This window comes from Cololabis saira, chromosome 8 (genome assembly GCF_033807715.1).
Source record: "Cololabis saira isolate AMF1-May2022 chromosome 8, fColSai1.1, whole genome shotgun sequence".
Classification (NCBI taxonomy): Eukaryota; Metazoa; Chordata; class Actinopteri; order Beloniformes; family Belonidae; genus Cololabis; species Cololabis saira.
This window is the reverse complement of record NC_084594.1, coordinates 11971990-11992742: the sequence shown is the minus strand read 5'-3', so window position 1 is coordinate 11992742 and position 20753 is coordinate 11971990. Positions and strand designations below refer to the sequence as shown.

General features: G+C 41.0%; 2 protein-coding genes across 2 annotated transcripts in view; one reads left to right on the top strand and one right to left on the bottom strand.

Moving 5' to 3' along the window:
- necab3 (N-terminal EF-hand calcium binding protein 3) overlaps positions 1-11246 on the top strand; it is a 52524-nt gene extending 41278 nt beyond the window's left edge. The window contains exons 10-13 of the mRNA XM_061728410.1: positions 3293-3405; positions 4333-4410; positions 6723-6814; positions 10711-11246. Of these exons, the coding sequence (XP_061584394.1) occupies positions 3293-3405; positions 4333-4410; positions 6723-6814; positions 10711-10739 (312 nt within the window). The 3' untranslated portion in view covers positions 10740-11246. The remainder of the gene's footprint in view (positions 1-3292; positions 3406-4332; positions 4411-6722; positions 6815-10710) is intronic.
- tox2 (TOX high mobility group box family member 2) overlaps positions 1-20753 on the bottom strand; it is a 570456-nt gene that overhangs the window by 283754 nt on the left and 265949 nt on the right. The gene's annotated exons all lie outside the window — the stretch shown is intronic.

The following is a 20753-nucleotide window of genomic DNA, read 5'->3' as shown; positions in this document are numbered from 1 at the left end:
CCCTAGTGTGGCATTGTGCGGGTTCCTTTAACCTCAGTGTTCTCCTTAGCTAGGTTTATTTGCCAGCCCAACTTGAATTTCAACTTTGTACAACTTTATCTTTATCTTTCTTTTCAAAGTGTTGCAGTTGAATGCATCCCTGCAGATCATCTCAAAGGGTTTGACCCATTGCAGTGGAGTTTTTCAAAATAGGGGCACCCCTAGCAGAAACTTGCGTTTGACCCCAAAAAAACCTAGAAATGGCCCCTGGATGTCCAAATAATGTGGTTTTAGATAAAACCCAAATAACTGTCAACTGTTGTGGACCCATCTGTAAATTCTTCTTTGATGAAACTTAAAAATATATTAAGCATTGTCTCATACCTCATATAATTCATCACCTTCGTGTATATACACACATCACACATGTAAACACTCATAACCTCATAGCAATTTAAATTTAAAAATAGAAGAAAAAAAAAATTCTCTCCCTTTTTATCTTGTTCTGACTCTACTCACTTTTATCCAAGCTCTTGACATAGCATTAAATCCACATGGAAACCTGACTGGCTCATAAATAAGCCATCATAACATCAGGAATTTACCCCAATGATCAAAGCCTGCACTTTATTTTAAATCTGATGTTAGAGTTGTTTCACTTCACTTCAACATTTGGTATCTGCTTTCATATTCTAACTGATCTGTTGCGAGTGCATGCCGAGCTGCTGCAGGCAGCTGTGAGTAACTTTATTACACATGTATATGCTATACTCACAACCTTTTTAGTACACTAAAGTAACAAACTTAAGTTTAACTTGTTTGATGTGTGTCAACTGTTATTATAATCCATCTTAAATCAGAGACTATGGTGCACAACTGCAGTATCTTGTATTCCTTTTGTTCCTTGGCAAAGTGTAGACACAGCTGAGGAATAAATATAGAAACCTTTAAAGGCTTCTCGTTCAGCTTCGTGTTTTCCTGCAATTCTCACACTGGAGGGACTTACTTTTATTCTTTTGCTCCTTATTTCTCCTTGTCGGATTAAATCACAATCACATAAACCAAGCAAACTGTTTAAAGCTATCAAAAGCTCACGGTTGAACAATATGCTGAAACCTTTGTGCTGTAATGTTCACATTTGCCCGAGGCGGCTGCAGCAGCAGAGCTATTTCGCAGAAGAAACTGTGTTTAGAAAGCTAAACGGCATCTTGATTGATGAATAAAGTACAAACTGAGAAGGAATTTTCCATTCGGGGTATTGAACTATTAATAATGTTTTCACCTTGTAAGATCTATTCTTAGTTCTTGAAGCTTACATGCTCACATCTCAGCTATGGACATGGACACCATTGCAATATCATCAATAGCTTCAAAATATTTATTGACTTCTACGGTAATCTTCATATAATAACACATTCAACTCCTAATTCTTCTCCAGCTTTGCCCGTTTTCAATCCCACTGATTTTATTCCACTCCCCTAGTTGCAGGATGTTCTCAAAAAGCTGAGAAAATGTTGCATGGTGTGTTTTATACCTACACTCAGCAGTTTTTGTCTAGGTGATCTACTATAGTGTTGAACTTGCAATTCCCTCTCAGAAACTTTTGCTGGAGAAAAGCACCGAAAAAGCTACTACCAGCTATTTTATTTACAGCACAAACAGCAGATGTTCATTCCAACTATGAAAGTCCCAACAGGCCTCAAATAGTTTTAAAGCCGCTGCTGATCTTCTAAGGAGAAAATTCATCCCACGCTCTGATGCTCCAGAGCTCCACTAACATACTAATAGTTATTGTTCATGACTGTACGAGTTGTAAAATAATAAAGGTTAATGGCTTGTCATCTGAACAAACGACAGAACTTCTGGAAAAGCATAATTTGGGCAGATGAGACCGAAAGGGCGATGTTTGGCCTGTGCCCGGTGCCTCGTTTGGTGAAAAACTAAAGGCACCATATTAGCACTAGCGCTTCATATCTACTGTCAAGCACCGTGGTGGAGGGCTGTCCATTTGTACTTGTTATGAAGCCACCAGATCTACGCACGTGGCAAGTCACCGAGCATGAACTCGTCTATATGCTGAAGTATAACAACTGTCAGTGGTTGACATTTCCCCCAGTTTGTTTCTGTTTTGCCCCGCCTGTGTCCCATCTGCCCTGATTGTCTGCACCTGTGTCTCGTTATAGCCTGTGTATATCTGGTCTTGTCATTCCCTTGCTCCTTGTGGTTCCGTACTGTGTTTTCCTCCATGTGTCCTGCCTGTTTTTGCTCCAGTTTTCTGATCCCTGTTTTTGTGTTTTGATCCTGCTAAGCAGCGCTTTGGTTTTTGGTCTTTGCCTTTTCTTTGGAATAAACCCCTTTTTGTTGCGAACTCCTGCCTCGCTCTCCTGCATCTGGGTCCTCACCACACCAGACGTGACAACAACAGGACAACGATCCCAAACTCATCCATAAATCGACAATAATAAGGCTGAAAAAAAAAAAATAATTTAATAATATCAATGCACCTAAGAGTCAACCTGATTACACTACTGCGGTGGGACCTTTTATAAGAGCTCTACATAAATAAGTGCCTGCAAACCTCATTAAACTAAAGCACCATTATGAAGAGCAGCAGGCCAGAATTCATCCACAATGATGTGAGGAACCAATACTATCCTGTGGAGAGTCATTACTTCTAGTTAGCACTCCCAAAGATGGTTCCAGAGGCGTTTAAATCATTTTGGTCAATTTAACACAGTACTTCTGTATTTGAACTTTGTTCAATAAGTATTGGCACAGTTTAACATGTCATGTGAGGTGGGTGGTTGTTTGTGTAAGGTTGTCTTTACCTAATTTAGAGACTGTGATATTTTCACAATCCTGACATGTGCAAACCTTAGGATTTACACATGCTTTTATTTCAACTGTTGGTTAAAATAATACAGTGTGAGCACTTGCGAGAGGAACAGTCAGTTCACCTTCGTCTCCATCTGGTCAGTATCTCCCATATGCCTGGATCTCTGCAAGGGACTGCGTGACACCTTGTCACAGGCATACATTTTTGCTTTGATCTCCGCGAGGGCACTCATTTGCATAACGCTATCCTTTTCCTTTTATCCTAACCGTCCCCGAACCCCCTTGTCCCTGGACTTGAGCTTAATTATGACTCTCAGCCTCCGACAGTCGTTTAACTGAAAGGACACGACAAAATCTATCCACTTTTCTCAAGTGTGCTAAAACCTTGTCGTACTGAAATGAAGGCTGCGGTAAAAGACTTAAACGTGCATGTGTGTGCAAGACCTCGCTTGTCATCTCATGCAATCTTCTTTGACAGAACATCCTCCTGGTTCAGAGGCAGATATCGGTTATTGACGATAATGTGGACAACTTCCAGAAAGTTCTGAAGAGCTACATTGATGCCACATCAGCTCACTCTGACAACCTGCAGTGAGTATGGTTGTTATCAGTACTCGAGTTGTAAAAGACAGGGGGGATGGTGGATTTTATCATATGGGGACAGATAATTTGAAAACTCTTATTTCTAGTTAAAATGTCTCATTTTAGTATAAAAATCTCATTACACTTAAAACAAGACTCATCACTGGAAAAAACAACAATTTTCACCTGTTTCAAGTAGATTTTCACTTGAAATAAGTAGAAAAATCTGCCAGTGGAACAATATTTTTTTGCTTGTAATAAGAAGATACATCAAAATTTACTTGAAACAGGTGAAAATTGTCAAATAAGTTATTTTTCTGGTGATGACTCTAAATGTTGAAATAGCAGTAATAACACATTCATTGATGAAATGACATAAGGGATGGAAAGGGGGGATGGCAGTTTTACAGGGGGGGTGATTTTGACCGTTTTTATTTCCGTTTCCGTCTCATCCCCCCTCAACTCGACTACTGGTTGTTATCAATAAATGAATAAATATGTCTGTAAGCGCTGTGATTGGCTGGCTGCTGTGTTGCTCTGGCAAGTGGTGCAATGCTGAATCAGGGGAATAAATTGTCACCCATATCTAAACATGTGTAGAATGGAAGAAAACCTGCAATTTAGTGTTTTGTCATCTAGGGTTTTATACCAGATTTTATGCACTCCCGCAAACTGTGCGCAACTGCATAAAACATGTTTGACATAATAGCAATTTCTTGTTTCACACAGTGAAAATGTATTTTTACTTTTGTGAAAAAGGAAAAAAAAATCCATTGTTTTCTTTCTGTGCGCCACTGCTGTATTTCGCGCCTTCCGTCTTGCCAGGCTATAACTGAGAAGTCTCTAAAGACTGAAACTTTTCCATGTAACTCACTTTCACTGTTGTCCTTTCTTCTTTTTGCTTCACTCCACTTTTCCTCTCGATCTTGCTGTCAGCGTGTCTGTTCAGAAGCTCCCAGGAAAGTCGTGTTACATAATGTATGAGTTCTGGCAGGACCGCATCTCTTGGATGAGGTCAGTACAGTGTGTGTGTGTGTGTGTGTGTGTGTGTGTGTGTGTGTGTGTGTGTGTGTGTGTGTGTGTGTGTGTGTGTGTGTGTGTGTGTGTGTGTGTGTGTGTGTACGCACGCAGTTATTAGATATTGGCAGACTGTTTGGCACTCTTAACTTCTTGATGGAAATGTTCCCCACTGGTGAAGATGAGCAGATGGCCCACTTCTCTGTTTGCGCACACACACACACACACACACACACACACACACACACACACACACATACTGTAAACACACACTCACACAAACATACACACATAAATGTGCATCGTTGATGGTTTTAAATTGCTTCTATACTTACACCAATGACAATATTGACATGCTCTGATTCGCTAAAATGTTATTCAAAAAATATTTTCATTGCAACAGATCTGAATCTTTTGGAAGTGCGCGTACATAATTAGATCTTTTCACACTTAGAAACCTCATTTGTTTACACCGTGCAACCTTTATATTGCATAGATGCTGTATTTTCTGCAGTGGCAATTTAATTAATTTGGCACCAGATCTTCATCTTAGTCCCAATAATAGACAAATAACCTGGAGGTGATTCCACAGCGGGTCAGCAGGGTTGAGGTCTGGGCTCTGACTGGCCCAATCCAACAGGCAGATTTTCTTTATCTGAAGCCATTCTGTGATGCTCCCACATGCTGCAGGATATTTGAGATATTTTACTTTATTTATTTATTTGTTTGTTTGTTTGGAGAGCAGCTGCTGTCTCGGTGTTGTTCTCCCATGAACGCCTTGCCTTGTCAATAATTTACAATGGTTAGGTAAAGGTAGAGGTAGAGGTAGAGGGAGGGAGAGAGAGAGGGAGAGAGACTTTGGCTCGTATTTGCGGGGCATTCAATTCTAGGAAGGTCATGAACCAAACTCTCCACATACATACTTTAGATTGTTAGTCTCCAGGCATCATCCTTTTTGCGAGGAACAGTTCAAATCAAAGTTTGTTCGTTCGTTTTTATTTATTTCGAACATTTATAAAAAAAAAAACAAGAAAAAAAGATAAGAGAAACAAATACAGGTGGGCATTCCACCACATAAAGAAAAAAAAACACATCAAAAAACATAATTCAGTTACATGTTCGAAAAGTTTAAGGTTAAAGTCAAAGTTAAAGTATTTTAGTGTATTTTATCACTCTGAGCCACACTTTCTTAGTCATTTCAACTCCAGGGGTACAATGTAAAGACTCCAAATAGCTTTCATTAAACCAGTTTGTCTCTGGGATCACTTTCTTTTTACTCTAGCACTGTTAATGTGACAAAAGAGTTTCGGTTAAACCAGTGGTTCCCAAACTGGGGGGGGCGCCCCCTAGGGGGGGCGTGGCGCTATTGCAGGGGGGGCGCGGTCATGTTGGAAGGTAGATTAATTAAAAACATTTTTTTTTTTAAGATTATTTATTTCTTTAAGATTTTGCCTTCAACACATATGTGCAGTGAGAGAGAGACAGGAAATAGGGGGAAGAGAGAAGGGGAATGACATGAAGTAATGGTCTGGCCGGCGGGAATCTAACCGGGGACCTGCTGCTTCAGGTCCCACAACACAAGGAAGATGCATGTGGTAATATCTCACCTGCAACCGGTTTGAGAGGATCTGTAACGTGAACAAACCCCCCCCCCCCATTCACTGAAAAAGTGTGGGGATTAAAACTGACATTTTTTCAGAGCAATTGTTGACATTTTGATTATTTGTTTAGCTGTTGCTGCTGTTTTTCAAAAATATGTAGAAAGTAATGCATGCTGTATTGTACAGTAAAAAGGAAAAAAAAAAGAAATGTGTTGCACACATGAAGCATGCCCACTCACATCACTGAAAAGATGTGGGGATTAAAGGTGTAATTTTTGTAGAGCAAATGTTCAGATTTTGGCTCCTGTTTGTATTGTTGTTGTTTCAATCTCTGTGAGCTGGTCAGGTTGAAAATCTATTTTTACAGAGATGGACAGTTTTTTCGCACATATGTTCAATATATGAAATAAATTGCAGTCGCATTTGAATGCAAAAGATGTGTGTGTCTGTGTTAGGGTCGGGGGGGGGGGGGGTGGGGCTCGAAAATTCTGTTACTTACAAAAGGGGGGCCTGGCAAAAAAAGTTTGGGAACCACTGGGTTAAACTATAATTGTGACTTTATAGAAAACTAGTTAATTCAAGTTCAAGTTTTCACCAACTTTTCCTACTCCATTTTTATGAAAGGGTTCACATAAAATCAAAGCTTTCATGAATTATAATAACATTTTAGATCATAATACTTGTTTTGTTCTTTGTCCATCTTTGTAGCTATCTTCAGTCCAACAGCAGCAAAGATTTCCAGCGCTGCGTCATTGACATGTTGGAGGATGCTGAAGTGGTTTCTACTATGTTGCTCCCAGGTTTGTATCTGTGGTTCAGTGAATGCATTCATGCACATAAGTAGGTATCATTCTGTGTACATGTGAGCACATGTACCAATACACATACTGTAAGACGGTGCAAGACCTGATAAGGATATTTCCGTACCACGGGGTTCGTGATGTTTTTGAGCTGATTATTAGTGTGCATTTGGGCATGTGAGGTTTTTCTTCCCGGAGCGACTGCACATTATTAATTCTTGCACGATGAAAGAGAGCTAGCAGGGCTTGCTTCGTTATCGGCTGGACTGATCGCTGCTTCTGAGATCAGTCATTTTTCTGATGCTTTGGGCTGTTTGTCACCATGTGAACAGAGTCTCGCTTCCCTCACTGTGTGTCCAGCAATCACTCCTTTTGAAGAGTTTCCTCAGGAAAAGAAATATCCCGTCTAGAAATGCACAAGTGAAACTGGTTAAATGAGGCTACCACGAATGTTCTTATCACATCGCGAGGCTCCATGAAATCCTGTTGATTTATTTACCTTAGAACTCCTCATGTTGTATCAAATAACTGCACAAGTAACACCAACCAAAATAAAATAAAATAAAACTATGTTGTTGAACATATAGAGAAAAAAAGTCACTTTTTCAATTGCTTTTTTATTTAATTGCAAGTAATACGAACCCAATTTATTTTTTGTTTTCCTTTGATGGCTTCATTTTAGTCATTCAAATTCATTCCAGTATTTCAGTTCTGCATCTGCAACTCAGGAATCTTAAGTTTTTACCACATTATAACATTGCCATTCCTTCTCACAACACGTGAAAGTCGCTCTGGCACTGAGGATGACGAACAATGAAGCAGGCAATGAAGCAGGCAGGCGGAAGCAGCAACAGGATGATCAGAGGGGGGGGGGGGGCGTCAGCAGCACACAGCAGACATCCACGTAGGCAGGTGGAAGCAGCAATGGGATGACCGGGGATGGGGGGTGGGACCGGGAACGCAGGCCAGAACGCAGCTCCCGAGGCTCCGGCCTGCAAACATGCACAGAAGAGAAAAAAGGGGGGCCGGCACAAGAAACTACAGGAATGATGGACAAAAATGATAGCTATGAGATATTTATAATAAATAAAAATGGGTAATGGAGAAGAGAGGAAGGGAAAAGGAGAGGAGAAGAAGGGTGAGAGGCACCGCCCAGCGGATCAAGTCGGTGCCCTCCTGCAGCATAGGCCTATAGCAGCATATCTACCGCGAAGCTATATTTGAGACTAACTATTATAGTCTTGTTCTATAGCTGCAACTATGACTACTGACTCTAACACACTAGAGTTTACACTAACTAGAGATTTACCAACACCAGCTAGAGGTTTACTAAACACTAGCTATAGGCTTTACTAAACAGAAAGGTTTTAAGTTTAGTTTTAAAGGTGGAGGTGGTGTCAGCCTCCTTAACCCAGATTGGAAGTTGGTTCCAAAGTAATGGTGCCTGATAGCAGAACACCCGCCCTCCAAATCTACATTTAGATACTCTAGGAACTACAGTACGAGTAAACCTGCACTCTGGGAGCGGAGAGCTCTGCCAGGAACATAAGGCACTATCAAATCTTGTAAATACTGCGGAGCTAAGCCGTTTTGGGCTTTATATGCAAGTAATAAAATTTTAAATTGGATTCTGAATTTTACAGGTAGCCAATGGAGCGACGCTAACACTGGAGAGACGTGGTCTCTCCTGCTGATTCCTGTCAGTACTCGTGCTGCTGCATTCTGGATCAGCTGGAGCCTATTCAGCAAATTACTTCGGTCAGAGATGGTCCGGTCAAGTCAAAGATGGCACAGCCAAAAATCAACAGGCGCACTGTTGATTTTTCCTCAGCCATGACTTTGTAGTGTGAAATACACAAAATTTGTGGAAAGAAATGCACGTAAGACCCTGGAAAAGGTCATTTGGGGAGGATGCCATGAATAATCACTCTGATAAAAACAGTTTTATTTGAGAAGTAACTTATGAGGTCATCCCTTACTAGAGTTGGAGGAAATATGATTATCCATATCATAAGGGGTTAGTTTTGCTGAATCCTTGTGGAGCTGTTTAAGCACCATAAATTAAAGTTTTTGCATCTTCAAGTGTTTTTCTTCAGCATGTCCCCTCTGCAAATCTCCACAATTCTTGTAGCCTTCTTTTACATCAGCTTTTTGTGTTTTTTTTTTTAAGATTGTTTTGTATTGTTGTGAACATTAAAATCATCGTTCCCCAAAATCACAGGCAAAAGGAGCAAAACAAAAACATCAAAGCGGCTGCAAAGGCAGCTCATTCACTGCAAAAGTAACTGTGCTTGTACTTTTTTCCGGACCATATTTATCTTTGACTTTGGTTTTGGAGCCTAAAGGGTGACAATGTTTTTCAAAGGCAGCAAAACAGAAAGTGGCATTTTCAAATTCTGGAGACTTGTTACTACAAAGGGCTCAAAGAGATATGAGGGTTGAAAAATAAATAAATAAGGATAAAAGGTCTTACATGTGTACATTTGAATCCTGCGTGAAGCGCACACACATTCTGCACTGTGCTCGTTATCGCATCAAGGTCCACAACAGATAACAGAACAGCGTGATTCACCGCCACTCGAACCCAGGACACGATCGTGACGCTCTTCACTTGACAGTTGGTTCATTTGTTGGAGGCGGCACCGAACTCACACGTACGTCGGTAAACAATAGTGTTAATTGTTGTTTCTGCCTCTTTGCGTCGATTGCAGATTGTGATGGAGCTGCGTGGGCTTGGGCAGGTTGTGCTCGTTGCTAGGTTACCGTACCCCCCTTGTTTCCCAGCACATCTGTGACTCGCGCCCGGGACCGCTGATGGTGTCAGGCGTGGAATCAGAGTTCTGGTGTAAACACGGGAATCTCATGTCCTTTCAGAGGGCTCGGGGGGGTAATAGACATGGGTGGTTTTAGAGCGTATTAACATCAACAGGGATGATTAAAAATTTAATTCCAGGTACAAGAAAACAGGAATCAAGGGAATCTTAATGTATTTCTCTGTTTGTTATCCTAAGACTCCAGTCGATTTGGGGTGTTTTTAATGTAAGAGATATTGTTTTCACTCTTGTAATGTATGGAAGCAAATGAGAGCCTATTTTCAAATTAAAATGCATTTGGGGAAATGCATTTTAATTTTCACATTTTAGATTTAAAATTGAATATTGGTAACTATTTGCTGAGGCATGATTTGAAAATTAAATCTCAAACGTCTTTTTCTTTTTAATTTGAATTAAGTACAAGAATAAGCAGTGTTGAAGAAGAAAATTAAAATGCAAAGCGGATTAAATATTATTAATTTGATTTTTGACTCAAATAATGCAGCCACAGCAAATGCATTTTAATTTGAAAATAGGCTCTCATATGCTTCCATAGTAATGATGGTTTTTGCCATCATTATCTTTGCGGCTGCATGTTGAGTTTGTTTTTTTGTATGTTTTGTTGGTTTATTTTCTTGTCTTGTTCAGCCACAAAATACTGATTAGGAGGAAAATGTTGAATAGTTTATGGCGTCCACACTGGAGGAACATGACATGGGAAAGCCTGACTTCAATAACAGAGGGTATAAAAACATAAAGAAAACTAAATAAATGACAAGACACTGCTGCTGCTGCTGGAAGCTGCTCTGAGAGATTCTCCGCTCCACTGACGGTCACTAGATCTCACTTTCATGTCTTTTTCTAGAGGAGCTTTACACCAGGTGTTTAAAGAACACATTCTGTCAAACTGTACTTGATCTCCATTGAGAATAAACCTTCTAAACTGGCTCTGTATCAGTACTTCAATTGCTTACTAAATCAGTTAGGTAGTTATTATATTTTAAATGGATGAATGATTTGTAGTTTCCTTGATTTATACAATATCTTGATGATCGTAACATCATTTTTTTTGTGTTTCCTCAGCTTCCTGGTGGATTATGACCGATAACTAGCAACTGAATCCAGCCATGGACAAGGCTACACACACACACACACACACACACACACACACACACGATTTTACACACACACACGCACAGACACACGTTGACCAGATCAAGAGCCGTCCATGTGTTTAAAAGCAGGAGTCAGTGGCATCATTCAGCATTCTCCAGCTGCATCTTCTAATGCTCCAGCCTTTGACTGCTCGTTATCGTGCCACTTATGTCAAAACGGACAGCGGCTTCATGTCCCACATCCATAAGCTGGGGAGCAACGGAATCCCTGCGATGCAAAAGCTACTTTATGAACTTTGTAACCCCCGTCTCTCGCCTATGGCATGGCCACCTGTCTCTTGTAGTGTTTGTTTGATATCAACTGAAAAGGAAACAACCAAAAACACTCCAGCGTAGGCTAATAGAGCAAACCCATCTGGAATGAAAGTTAGAATTCAAGTCGTGCTTAGTGTTGATGATTAGTTGTTTACTGGTGAATAAGATTAGTTCTGATGAAAAACCAGATTGGATTACTCCATCCTGAAAATGCATGTTGATGTGGCCACGTTTCAGCTGTAAATGCTGTATGATGCTGTATGATACTGTAGCATTGGTTTCTTTCATTTAGCTATCCTACTGTTATGTGCGCCGAATGCCTAAAAGGATATTATTAATAACATCACACCTGCCCTGACATGTTTCTGTTGCTAGATATACTAATGATACATTATTAGTTTCAGCTCTTCTTTTGTCAGTGTGAGAAATAGTCTTAGTCTCAAATTTAGTACTTTTAAAAACATGCATATGTAAGAGAATTAAGACTTTGAGAGGAGATTCCATTGTGTCTCAAAGTTATAAAGGTAAAAAAATATGTCATGTATTTATTTTGATCATAGTGGAGTTTATTTTATCTGTACATATAGAAGTCACAAACTGTATATTTATATATTTTGTTGTGCTTTGGCTTGGTAATCTATGCCAGCAAATGGCTGAAAAACAAAGTTTAATAAAATTATTCAAATTATTTTGTCTTTTTTGTCTTCTTTTTCTTCGAGAGAAGATGCAATTATGTTTTGACTAAGTATTAAAATTCTAGTTCTCTCCATTTTTCACATTCAGTTATTGCACCCTGGTTTGTTTCTAGATCATCGGAACAGCTGGAGCAAAGCTTTTGCCATCTGCAGAGACAAACATAGTAAACCAGATGTGGGTTCAAAAGAGCTGATAGCAGGGCTGATGTGCTTTTTTTTTTAAAACAGAAAATAGCAGAAAATAAATCCCATCCATATTTCCACCCAACAAATACTTTACATTTTGAATAAAGAATGAAATGCTTGGTCTGTAAAGTAGAAAAGGTCATCAAGATGTATTTTAGTGATTGATTGACTGAAGTATTTCAGACTCTGCTACAACAGGTGGCGATATTTCTCCGTTCATCTCGTCTTTTACACCGTCATCCAAAACAACAATTTGGCCTCGGGCAGCTGTTTGACAATACGAAGTCCAAGGAGATGTTCATGCGAGTGAAAGAGGTCGTCGTTAGGGTTGGAAACAAAAAACAAAACAACATAAATCCACCTAAAGAAGGTCGGCATCAAAATCTGCAATGAATGAAAATACAGATGTCTTTACAACGGTCATGTTTTACCACAATAATGTTCAAAATGTATGTGGCTTTACCTCAGTTTGGCTCAGATTCTTATGTTGCCTTTAAGTTTATTCATTATTGTGGGGGTCATGAAATTCCTGCTGGAAGAAGAGCAGCTCTTGAATTTGATTTAAATGCTATATTAGTTCAACTGGACATCTACCTGATCTGACCTGATATAACACCATGATGCTAAAATAAGATTTTTTTCTATTCGTGGAAGCTCTCCACCAGCAAATATTCTACACTGTGGATATCAGGGTTTTTTTCTTCTTTCGAATAATTATGCTTTCAAGAAATGAAATATGTGGCCAAACATAACCGTTATTGCTGCAAATTCTTGTTTATTTCTGAGGTTGAACATATTCAAGCTTTTGTATGGGGGTATTATTGTTCCAATATTATTTGTGTGTGCGTATCTCAATCTGTGTGTGTGTAATAAGATTTGTGTGTATTCACATTTGTCTGTATTCACATTTGTGTGTACGTAAAAAGATGTGTGTGTCTGTATTCATATTTATGTGTGCGCAAAAAATCAGCCAGGAGCTCTCGATTGGCTGTCTTTGTACACGTGGATTTTGACACACTTCTGCCGTGCAGTGTTGCCAACTCCTCAGTAAGGAAAGTAGCTATTGGCTGTCCCAAAAGTCGCTAGAAGTCGCTAAATGACGTCATCGCCTACTTTGCATAATTGGCCATTTGCATAACTGTAATGGACGCTGTAGGAGAGAGGAATAACGTCGTGGGAGAGACAAAAGTGAGTAAAAAACACCCTAAATATGTTTAGAACTACAAATGTATAAAAATAATTTCAACATTAACAACATTTCATGATTTTAATGCTTTGTCTAGGTCCACATTACACACATCAGTTTTGTCCTGTATTGTTAAATGTTATAACAGCCAATCAAAAGATTGTTATGTAGGGTGAAATTGCTAGCTCTACAACCAACCCTCATCCTTTATCCGGGCTTGGGACCGGCTAAGTGACCCAAAAGAAAAAAGAAACGTTTACATTTACATCCCGCTCTGCAAGCCAGCGGTGGCTTTGCGCAAGCGCATTTCATTTGCAGTCTGGACGCGGAGTGGTGAGGGTCTCCACTTTGCTCTGCTCTGCCCACCAGATAAGTCTCCAATAACACCAGAAAAAGTCGCTAGATTTGTCGCTAGTCGCTGTCGGCCGTTGTAGTGTATGCATTGGGATTTGGGATGCAACATGAGTCCTGTACATTTCTAGCAGAGCCACTGCTACACAGAAAAAAGCCTAAAGAAATGTGTGTCCGGGCTTCCTTTTCTCTCTGAAATGACTATGGGATGAACTCTGAATATTAATGAAACTCCAGATACCTTATGATGGAATACACAGTAGCTGAAGTTGCAGAAACTGCTGGTGCCAAACTTGAAACTGCATGCATGTGCAGCAAGGTCTGTAAATCATTCCACTCATCACTGGGGCCGTAACGTTTGATTGCATGGTTGATAAAGGCAAATGGAATCCCTCTTTTCTCCCTGCTGTCTCATGGTAAGTCAAAATAAATATGTAGAGGAAATGAGTGCAGGGCATGCGTGCAGAAAATCGTATTATTCCTCATCAATTCCACGATGCCTGAGTGCTATCACTAAATGTATTCTTTTCACGTGCAAGGAAGGCAGTGTAAAGGAAGACAGTGCATGGATGGATGGATGGATCATTAGAAAAAGGATATATATATATATATATATATATATATATATATATATATATATATATATATATATATATATATATATATATAAGCATGTATAGATGGCTGGATAATGACAATTTTGAATATTACATTTGCACATTTTCACATCCGCAGTCTAAATATATATTCCATCCCAAACTCTGAGAGAAAATGCATTCAGCTTCTCAGGATTAATTCCCCTTCATGCTGTTGCTGATGCTCACCTATACACACACTCTGTGGGTACGGATCCACCTGCTTTATTATCCGCTTTGAACATAGAGCAGAGACTGAGTCGGTCTCCGTTTCATTTTTATAGACAAAAGAGGGATTCTGTGCTGGCTGAGGAATCGGTACAACCCCCGCAGATGGCATCACAGTCCTGGGATTTCTGGAGATTTTGTGTTGCGGTGACATTACATCATCCAACGTGATATTGAAATATAAGCTATTTATTAAATAAGAAATATTTGATATACACATGGACAGATTTGTTGGTACCCTTCCATTCAAGAAATGAAGAACCCAGCATGGCCCTGAAATAACTTGACAAAAGTAATAATAAATTAAAGCTGCAAGCAGCGATGAACGGGCCCTCGCACTCACGGCCACCGCCCCCCATAAGCATATCAGAAATGACACCACCCACGACTCTCTATGTCAAACCATTCAAAAGTTATAGCAGAAAATAGGGACAACCAATCAGAAGAAGGAGCGGGGCTAATTTGCACCAATTATGTTCAAGGACTCAAAACCGAGTCCGATGACACCACCCAAGTGTCTTTATGTCAAACCATTCAAAAGTTATGGCAGAAAATAGGAACTATCACATATCGACCAATCAAAAGAAGGGGCGGGGCTAATTCATTGCCAATGAAGGTCAAGTACTCAATACCGACTCCGATGACACCACCCATGACTCTTTATGTCAAAACATAAAAGTTATGGCAGAAAGTAGGAACTATCAAATATGGACCAACCAGATGAAGGGGGGGTACGTCACAGGATGGACGCACATTTTGATGTATAACACACCTGGGTGCACGTTACGGTTCGGACCGTATTAACTGCCGAAGGAATGGCATAAATTTCGCCAAAATTACACGATTAAGTCAAAATGGCCGACTTACTGTTCGGTTTCGACCATGGCGCCAAAAGACTTTACTTTAAGTTGCGACATGATACAGGTGTACGGATTTTCATGTATGTACGTCAGACCGTATTGTGGGGCTTGAGGCACAAATTTTTCTAGGGGGCGCTGTTGAGCCATTTTGCCACGCCCATTAATGCAAACCATTAAATATCAAATTTTTCACCAGGCCTGGCTTGCGTGCAAAATTTGGTAACTTTTGGGGCACGTTTAGGGGGGCAAAAAGGCCCTCATTTCGTCAGAACAAAAACAATTCCTACAGATGCAATTGGGCCTTCGCACTGTAAGTGCTCTGGCCCTAATAATGATTTACTGAAAACTGAAGACTGAAAGTCAAACATTGCTTATGAATTGTGGTTTAAAGGAATGGTATAAAAGATAGAAACGAATGAAACTTGGCTTGACGAAAATGATGGGACCGGACTTAATATTTTATTGCATAACCTTTTGAATCAATCGCTTCTTCTGCACCTGTAGACGGGTTAGATCACAAGTGTAGACGAGATAACACATTTCACCTGAGAATGCTTTGATAGTCTTGGAGGAGGTCAGCCACAATGCCATATGCTATAAACTTCTGGGCCAAATTTACAACTGTAGTCACAATGACACCATTCTGCTTGGAGATGGTCTTCTAGTCTTTGTCTTAAACATATTTGTCTATGATTTTCTTTCTAATCTCCTCAGACGACTTTCTCCTTTGCCTTTTCTAATCCATGTTTATTTTGGTGCACGGCATGATACCAATACAGCAAAGTGATTAAATTACTTTTCACCCCTTTAAAATCAGACAGACTGACTGCAAGTCTGAAGATACCAGTGATCTTAATGACAAAACACACTTCAGTTTAACACATCGCTACGGTCTAATTAGTTTCAATATTTTGAAGGGGTACAAACTGATTTCTTCAGACCATTTGATTTAGTTGTTTTTTTGATGATTCTGTTGAATCTCAATTCAAAAGCAATGTCTGATTTTCATTAGTCAGTGTATTAATGCTCAGTATTGATTTTCATTATTAATACTTTTGTCAATTTCAGTGTATTTCAGTGACCGTTGTGCTTTGTCCTTTGTTGAGTGGATGGGTCTGCAAGTGAAGATACTCCTTTTTTTCCCCATCAACTATAGTCTATGGTTGTTCATTTCCTGAAACATGTTTTTCTTTGTGTAAAAATGGACACCAATAGCTAAAGTCAAAGATAAAACCTGGCTCATTTATTTCATATCATGTTGTGTTTCCCCCCCGCCGTTGCGTGCACCTCTCCTCCAGCGGCAGGAAGGAGGAGAAGAAAGAAAGAGGCTCTCTTTATTCTCTTTCAAGCTGGTGCCCTTGGCCGTGATGTGTGCAAACTCAGGGCATCGCTTCAGAAAGCCAAGAGCCGGGGCGGAGGTGACCAGACGACATCTGTTGTCCTGGTGCATTCTTCACTCCTGCCATTTCTCCAACCTTGGGGGGGGGTCGGGTTTGTTGTTTTTTTTTTCTTTTATCATATTTTTTTGTGAAAAACACAAAGGAGAAAGTCGGAGTCTGAATTAATCTCTGAGCTTTCAAAGCTCTGACTTCAGAGAATGGCAGAAAAACCTTGAAGAGGATCCGACGTGGTAAAAGAGGGAACCATTAATGTGCTGACACATTGTTTAATCATGCTCTCAAACAGACAGTGTTTATTGTGGTAGGAATAAAAATCGTTAATGAATTCAAAATTAGTGCTTATCAACCCTTTTTTTCCCCTCTGTGCTTCTGACATAATCAGTTGCAGCCTGTCCTCTCCTATATACTCAGTATGTACAGCCCGGCTGTGTGGGAGTCAACATGACCAGAGGACGTCTTGCCTCTGAAACAGTGAGTCACTTGTCCTTGTTGGTTCAGAGACTCATAACGTTCTTGAGTCTTGCAGTGCAACTTGTGAACCGGCCAGAATAATATAGCTAACTAAGCATGTTTTCCAATGCCGTGTTCTGTTCTTTTCTAGAAATGAAAAAGGTAAAAACAATCAAGCTTTTCATTTGTTAGCTGTTGCTGCTTCAGACGCGGCAGCAGCACTGCACAACTTTGTGTGCAAGACTAAGTCACTCAGGACCTTAGATGACACTGTTTATGATAACACGCTGTCAGAGACCATCTGTTCATTTTATTAAAGGTCAAATGTGGAATAGACAGATGGAGATTTTTGCATCTAAAGAAATTTCAGCATCTAAACATGGAACTCTAATGTACTTTCTGTCTCTGTCTCAGTTATTACGAGTAACATCAGAACGTTAGTTATGCTCGAAATTGCACCCAGGTTCTTACTTTTGATGGTTTGTTTCCAATAACTTGAATCTTTTTCTTTTTGATACAAACAATATGAACGTTCTGCTCTAAGTTTTGCTCTTTCAGCTCTACTACACAAAGGCCAGACCAAAATAATGATCCTCCCGCCTGTGGTGCATGAAATTACATTTTTATCGGCGGCTTATCGCTTTGGCAACTCTGAAAGGGTTTCAGAACATCAACTTCTTCCTCAGGATTTATTCTTATGGATCTTTTTTTTATTTTAGTTTATCTTATTTAGAGACAGACTCATTTAATACTTCCATCCGTCCATGCTCCTTTCCGTTCCAGGGTCATGGGGATCTGCTGCAGACAAGATGGTACATTTTAATGGAAAAATGAAAATGCTCGGCTTCAGACTCGTTCAGAAAGGTTGAAGCTTGGCCATTTGAGTCTGTCCTGGTAAGAAGTAAGTAAGCCACACCTTCAACATGTGATGTCATGATAAAGGAAGTAAACAGTTCTTAGACATGCCGATCCACAATTAGGAAAGACAGAATCAGAATCAGAATCAGAATCATCTTTATTGGCCAGGTTCGAACATTGTCCAACAAGGAATTTGACTCCGGTTATTTCGCTCTTTAGGCAGGAAATAAACAAATGTGGTACTTGTTGACATATATACAAATGAACAACTAAGGTGCAGCAGTTTGAGGTAGAGAAAAATGACAGCTCTGAATAAAATAACATTGTGAGAAAGTGAGCAACCCCTCCCCTTCTCACCGTCACCGGACTTTTTTAATATGTGTGTGGCAGGATGGAGGATTGGGCGTGGTCTGCGGGGGAGCAGCACACAGGTGGGCCTGGTTCTGCTGATTGGGCACACCTGTGCCCAATCAACCTCTCCACTCTGCCTGGCTTCATAAACAGCGGCTGCATACCAGCAAAAGGGTGCTGAGTGGAGGTAGCTTGCTGTGAGGCTATGCTCAATGTGCCATTTTTTTTTATTCTGATTTTGCCCTCCGCCCGTATGTCTTCGTGCTTTTTACATAAAATAAAAAGCCTTTTTTTGGCATTCCACGCCCTGCGTGTTCTCCTTTCCACCTCATCACCCAGGTCCAGTTTGCCTTATCCCCTTTTACGAGGGGAGGCCGCTCCGGTCCCTCACAAACATATAAAATTATACAAAAAAGTGGGAGGTGCAGCAGAGTGAGGCAGACATGATTATTGCCGAAAGGTGCTTGTTACAGCATGTAACTGATATTGTTAGCAGTTGCTATTGCTATTATTATTGAATTGCTCTCTGCTCAAGGTGACCCGTGTAGGGCAGCAGAAAACAGGAAAAATAAACAGAAAGCTGAAAAAAATCAGAGAGCCAAACACCGAGGCGACCATAGGAGGCGCCATCTTGAATTAGAATCGGGGGAAAAAAAGAAAAACAAAGGAGGCTGGGTCACAGAACATTACAGGGGAAAGGTGATTATTTTAGATACATGTCAGGGTGGGTGTTTGATGTGTGGTCCGAGTCTTGAACATCAATCCTTCGGCAGTCAAGTAACGACTTTGACTCATCACAGGCAAACTTAAAGTATCAAAAGACCACCTGTCTCTTTTGCTCATATACTGTACATGTCCAGGTTTATTTGGCAATTAGGATTAGCAGTAAAGTCCTGACCAAAGTCCTTGACCGTGTCCTTCGTGCCATTCTGTGGGGGGTGCTAAGTGAGTATTATTAAGGGCTGTCCAGTCTCTATATGATCGGAGCAGGAGTCTGGTTCGCATTGCCGGCAGTAGATCAGACTTGTTCCCGGTGCATGTTGGACTCTGGCAGGGCTGCCCTTTGTCACCGGTCCTGTTCATAATTTTTATGGACAGGATTTCTAGGCGCAGCCAGGGGTCGGAGGGGATCCGGGTTGGAAACCTCAGGATTTCATCTCTGCTTTTTACAGATGATGTTGTCCTGTTGGCTTCATCAGACCGGGACCTTCAGCATGTGCTGGGGCGGTTTGAGGCCGAGTGCGACGCGGCAGGGATGAGAATCAGCACCTCCAAATCCGAGGCCATGGTTCTCCACCAGGAAAGGGTGGCATGCCTTCTCCGGGTGGGTGGAGAAGTCCTGCCTCAGGTGGAGGAGTTCAAGTATCTCGGGATCTTGTTCACGAGTGAGGGAACAATGGAGCGGGAGATTGACAGACAGATCGGTGCAGCGTCCGCAGTAATGCGGTCGGTGTACCGGACCGTCGTGGTGAAGAGGGAGCTGAGTCGAAAGGCGAAGCTCTCGATTTACCGGTCAATCTACTGTACCCTCACCTATGGTCATGAACTTTGGGTAGTGACCGAAAGGACGAGATTGCGGATACAAGCGGCCGAGATGAGTTTCCTCCCCAGGGTGGCTCGACGCTCCCTTAGAGATAGGGTGAGGAGTTCGGTCACCCGGGAGGAGCTCGGAGTCGAGCCGCTACTCCTTCACATTGAAAGGAGTCAGCTGAGGTGGCTTGGGCATCTGTACCGGATCATCCTGGACGCCTCCCTAGGGAGGTGTTCCAGGCATGTCCCACCGGGAGGAGACCCCGGGGAAGACCCAGGACACGCTGGAGAGACTATGTCTCTCGGCTGGCCTGGGAACGCCTCCGACTCCCCCCGGAGGAGCTGGAGGAGGTGTCTGGGGTGAAGGAAGTCTGGGCATCCCTGCCTAGGCTGCTGCCCCCGCGACCCGGGAACGGACAAGCGGAAGAAGATGAGTGAGTGAGTGAGTGAGTGAGCAAAGTCCTGATGACTCGGTGCGTAATATGAACATTCTGCAGCAAGAAAAGCATGTGAACTGGACACAAAGAATTGTGTGTTTGGGAATCCATCAGTCCACAGTTAAATAGTCTATAAAGTTGAATATTGTGATTTCTCTTTATTGAGCGTGTTCAGTAATAAAGAGGTGAGACATCATTATTGGATCATCAGCTTAAGCACATTGTGCTTAACTCCCAAACCTTTGATTCCATGCAAGAGGCTGTGTGTGCCTTTTTACAAAAGGACAATGTACAAAGGCAATACTTGGATTCAAAAGTATTCACAAAAAAAGGAATTGAGACACACACAATGCATCAAAACTCTCAGGAGAGAAGGCAGAGCAACAATCAAAAACAGGCCAAAATCCATCTGCTGACGTCAACCCCACATGGAATAAAACAGCCGCTCTTCTTTGTTGCCTTTGCCATGTTTCCAAAATTATAGCACAAACATGGTCTTTTTATATAAATGATTAAGTGAGGGAGTGTC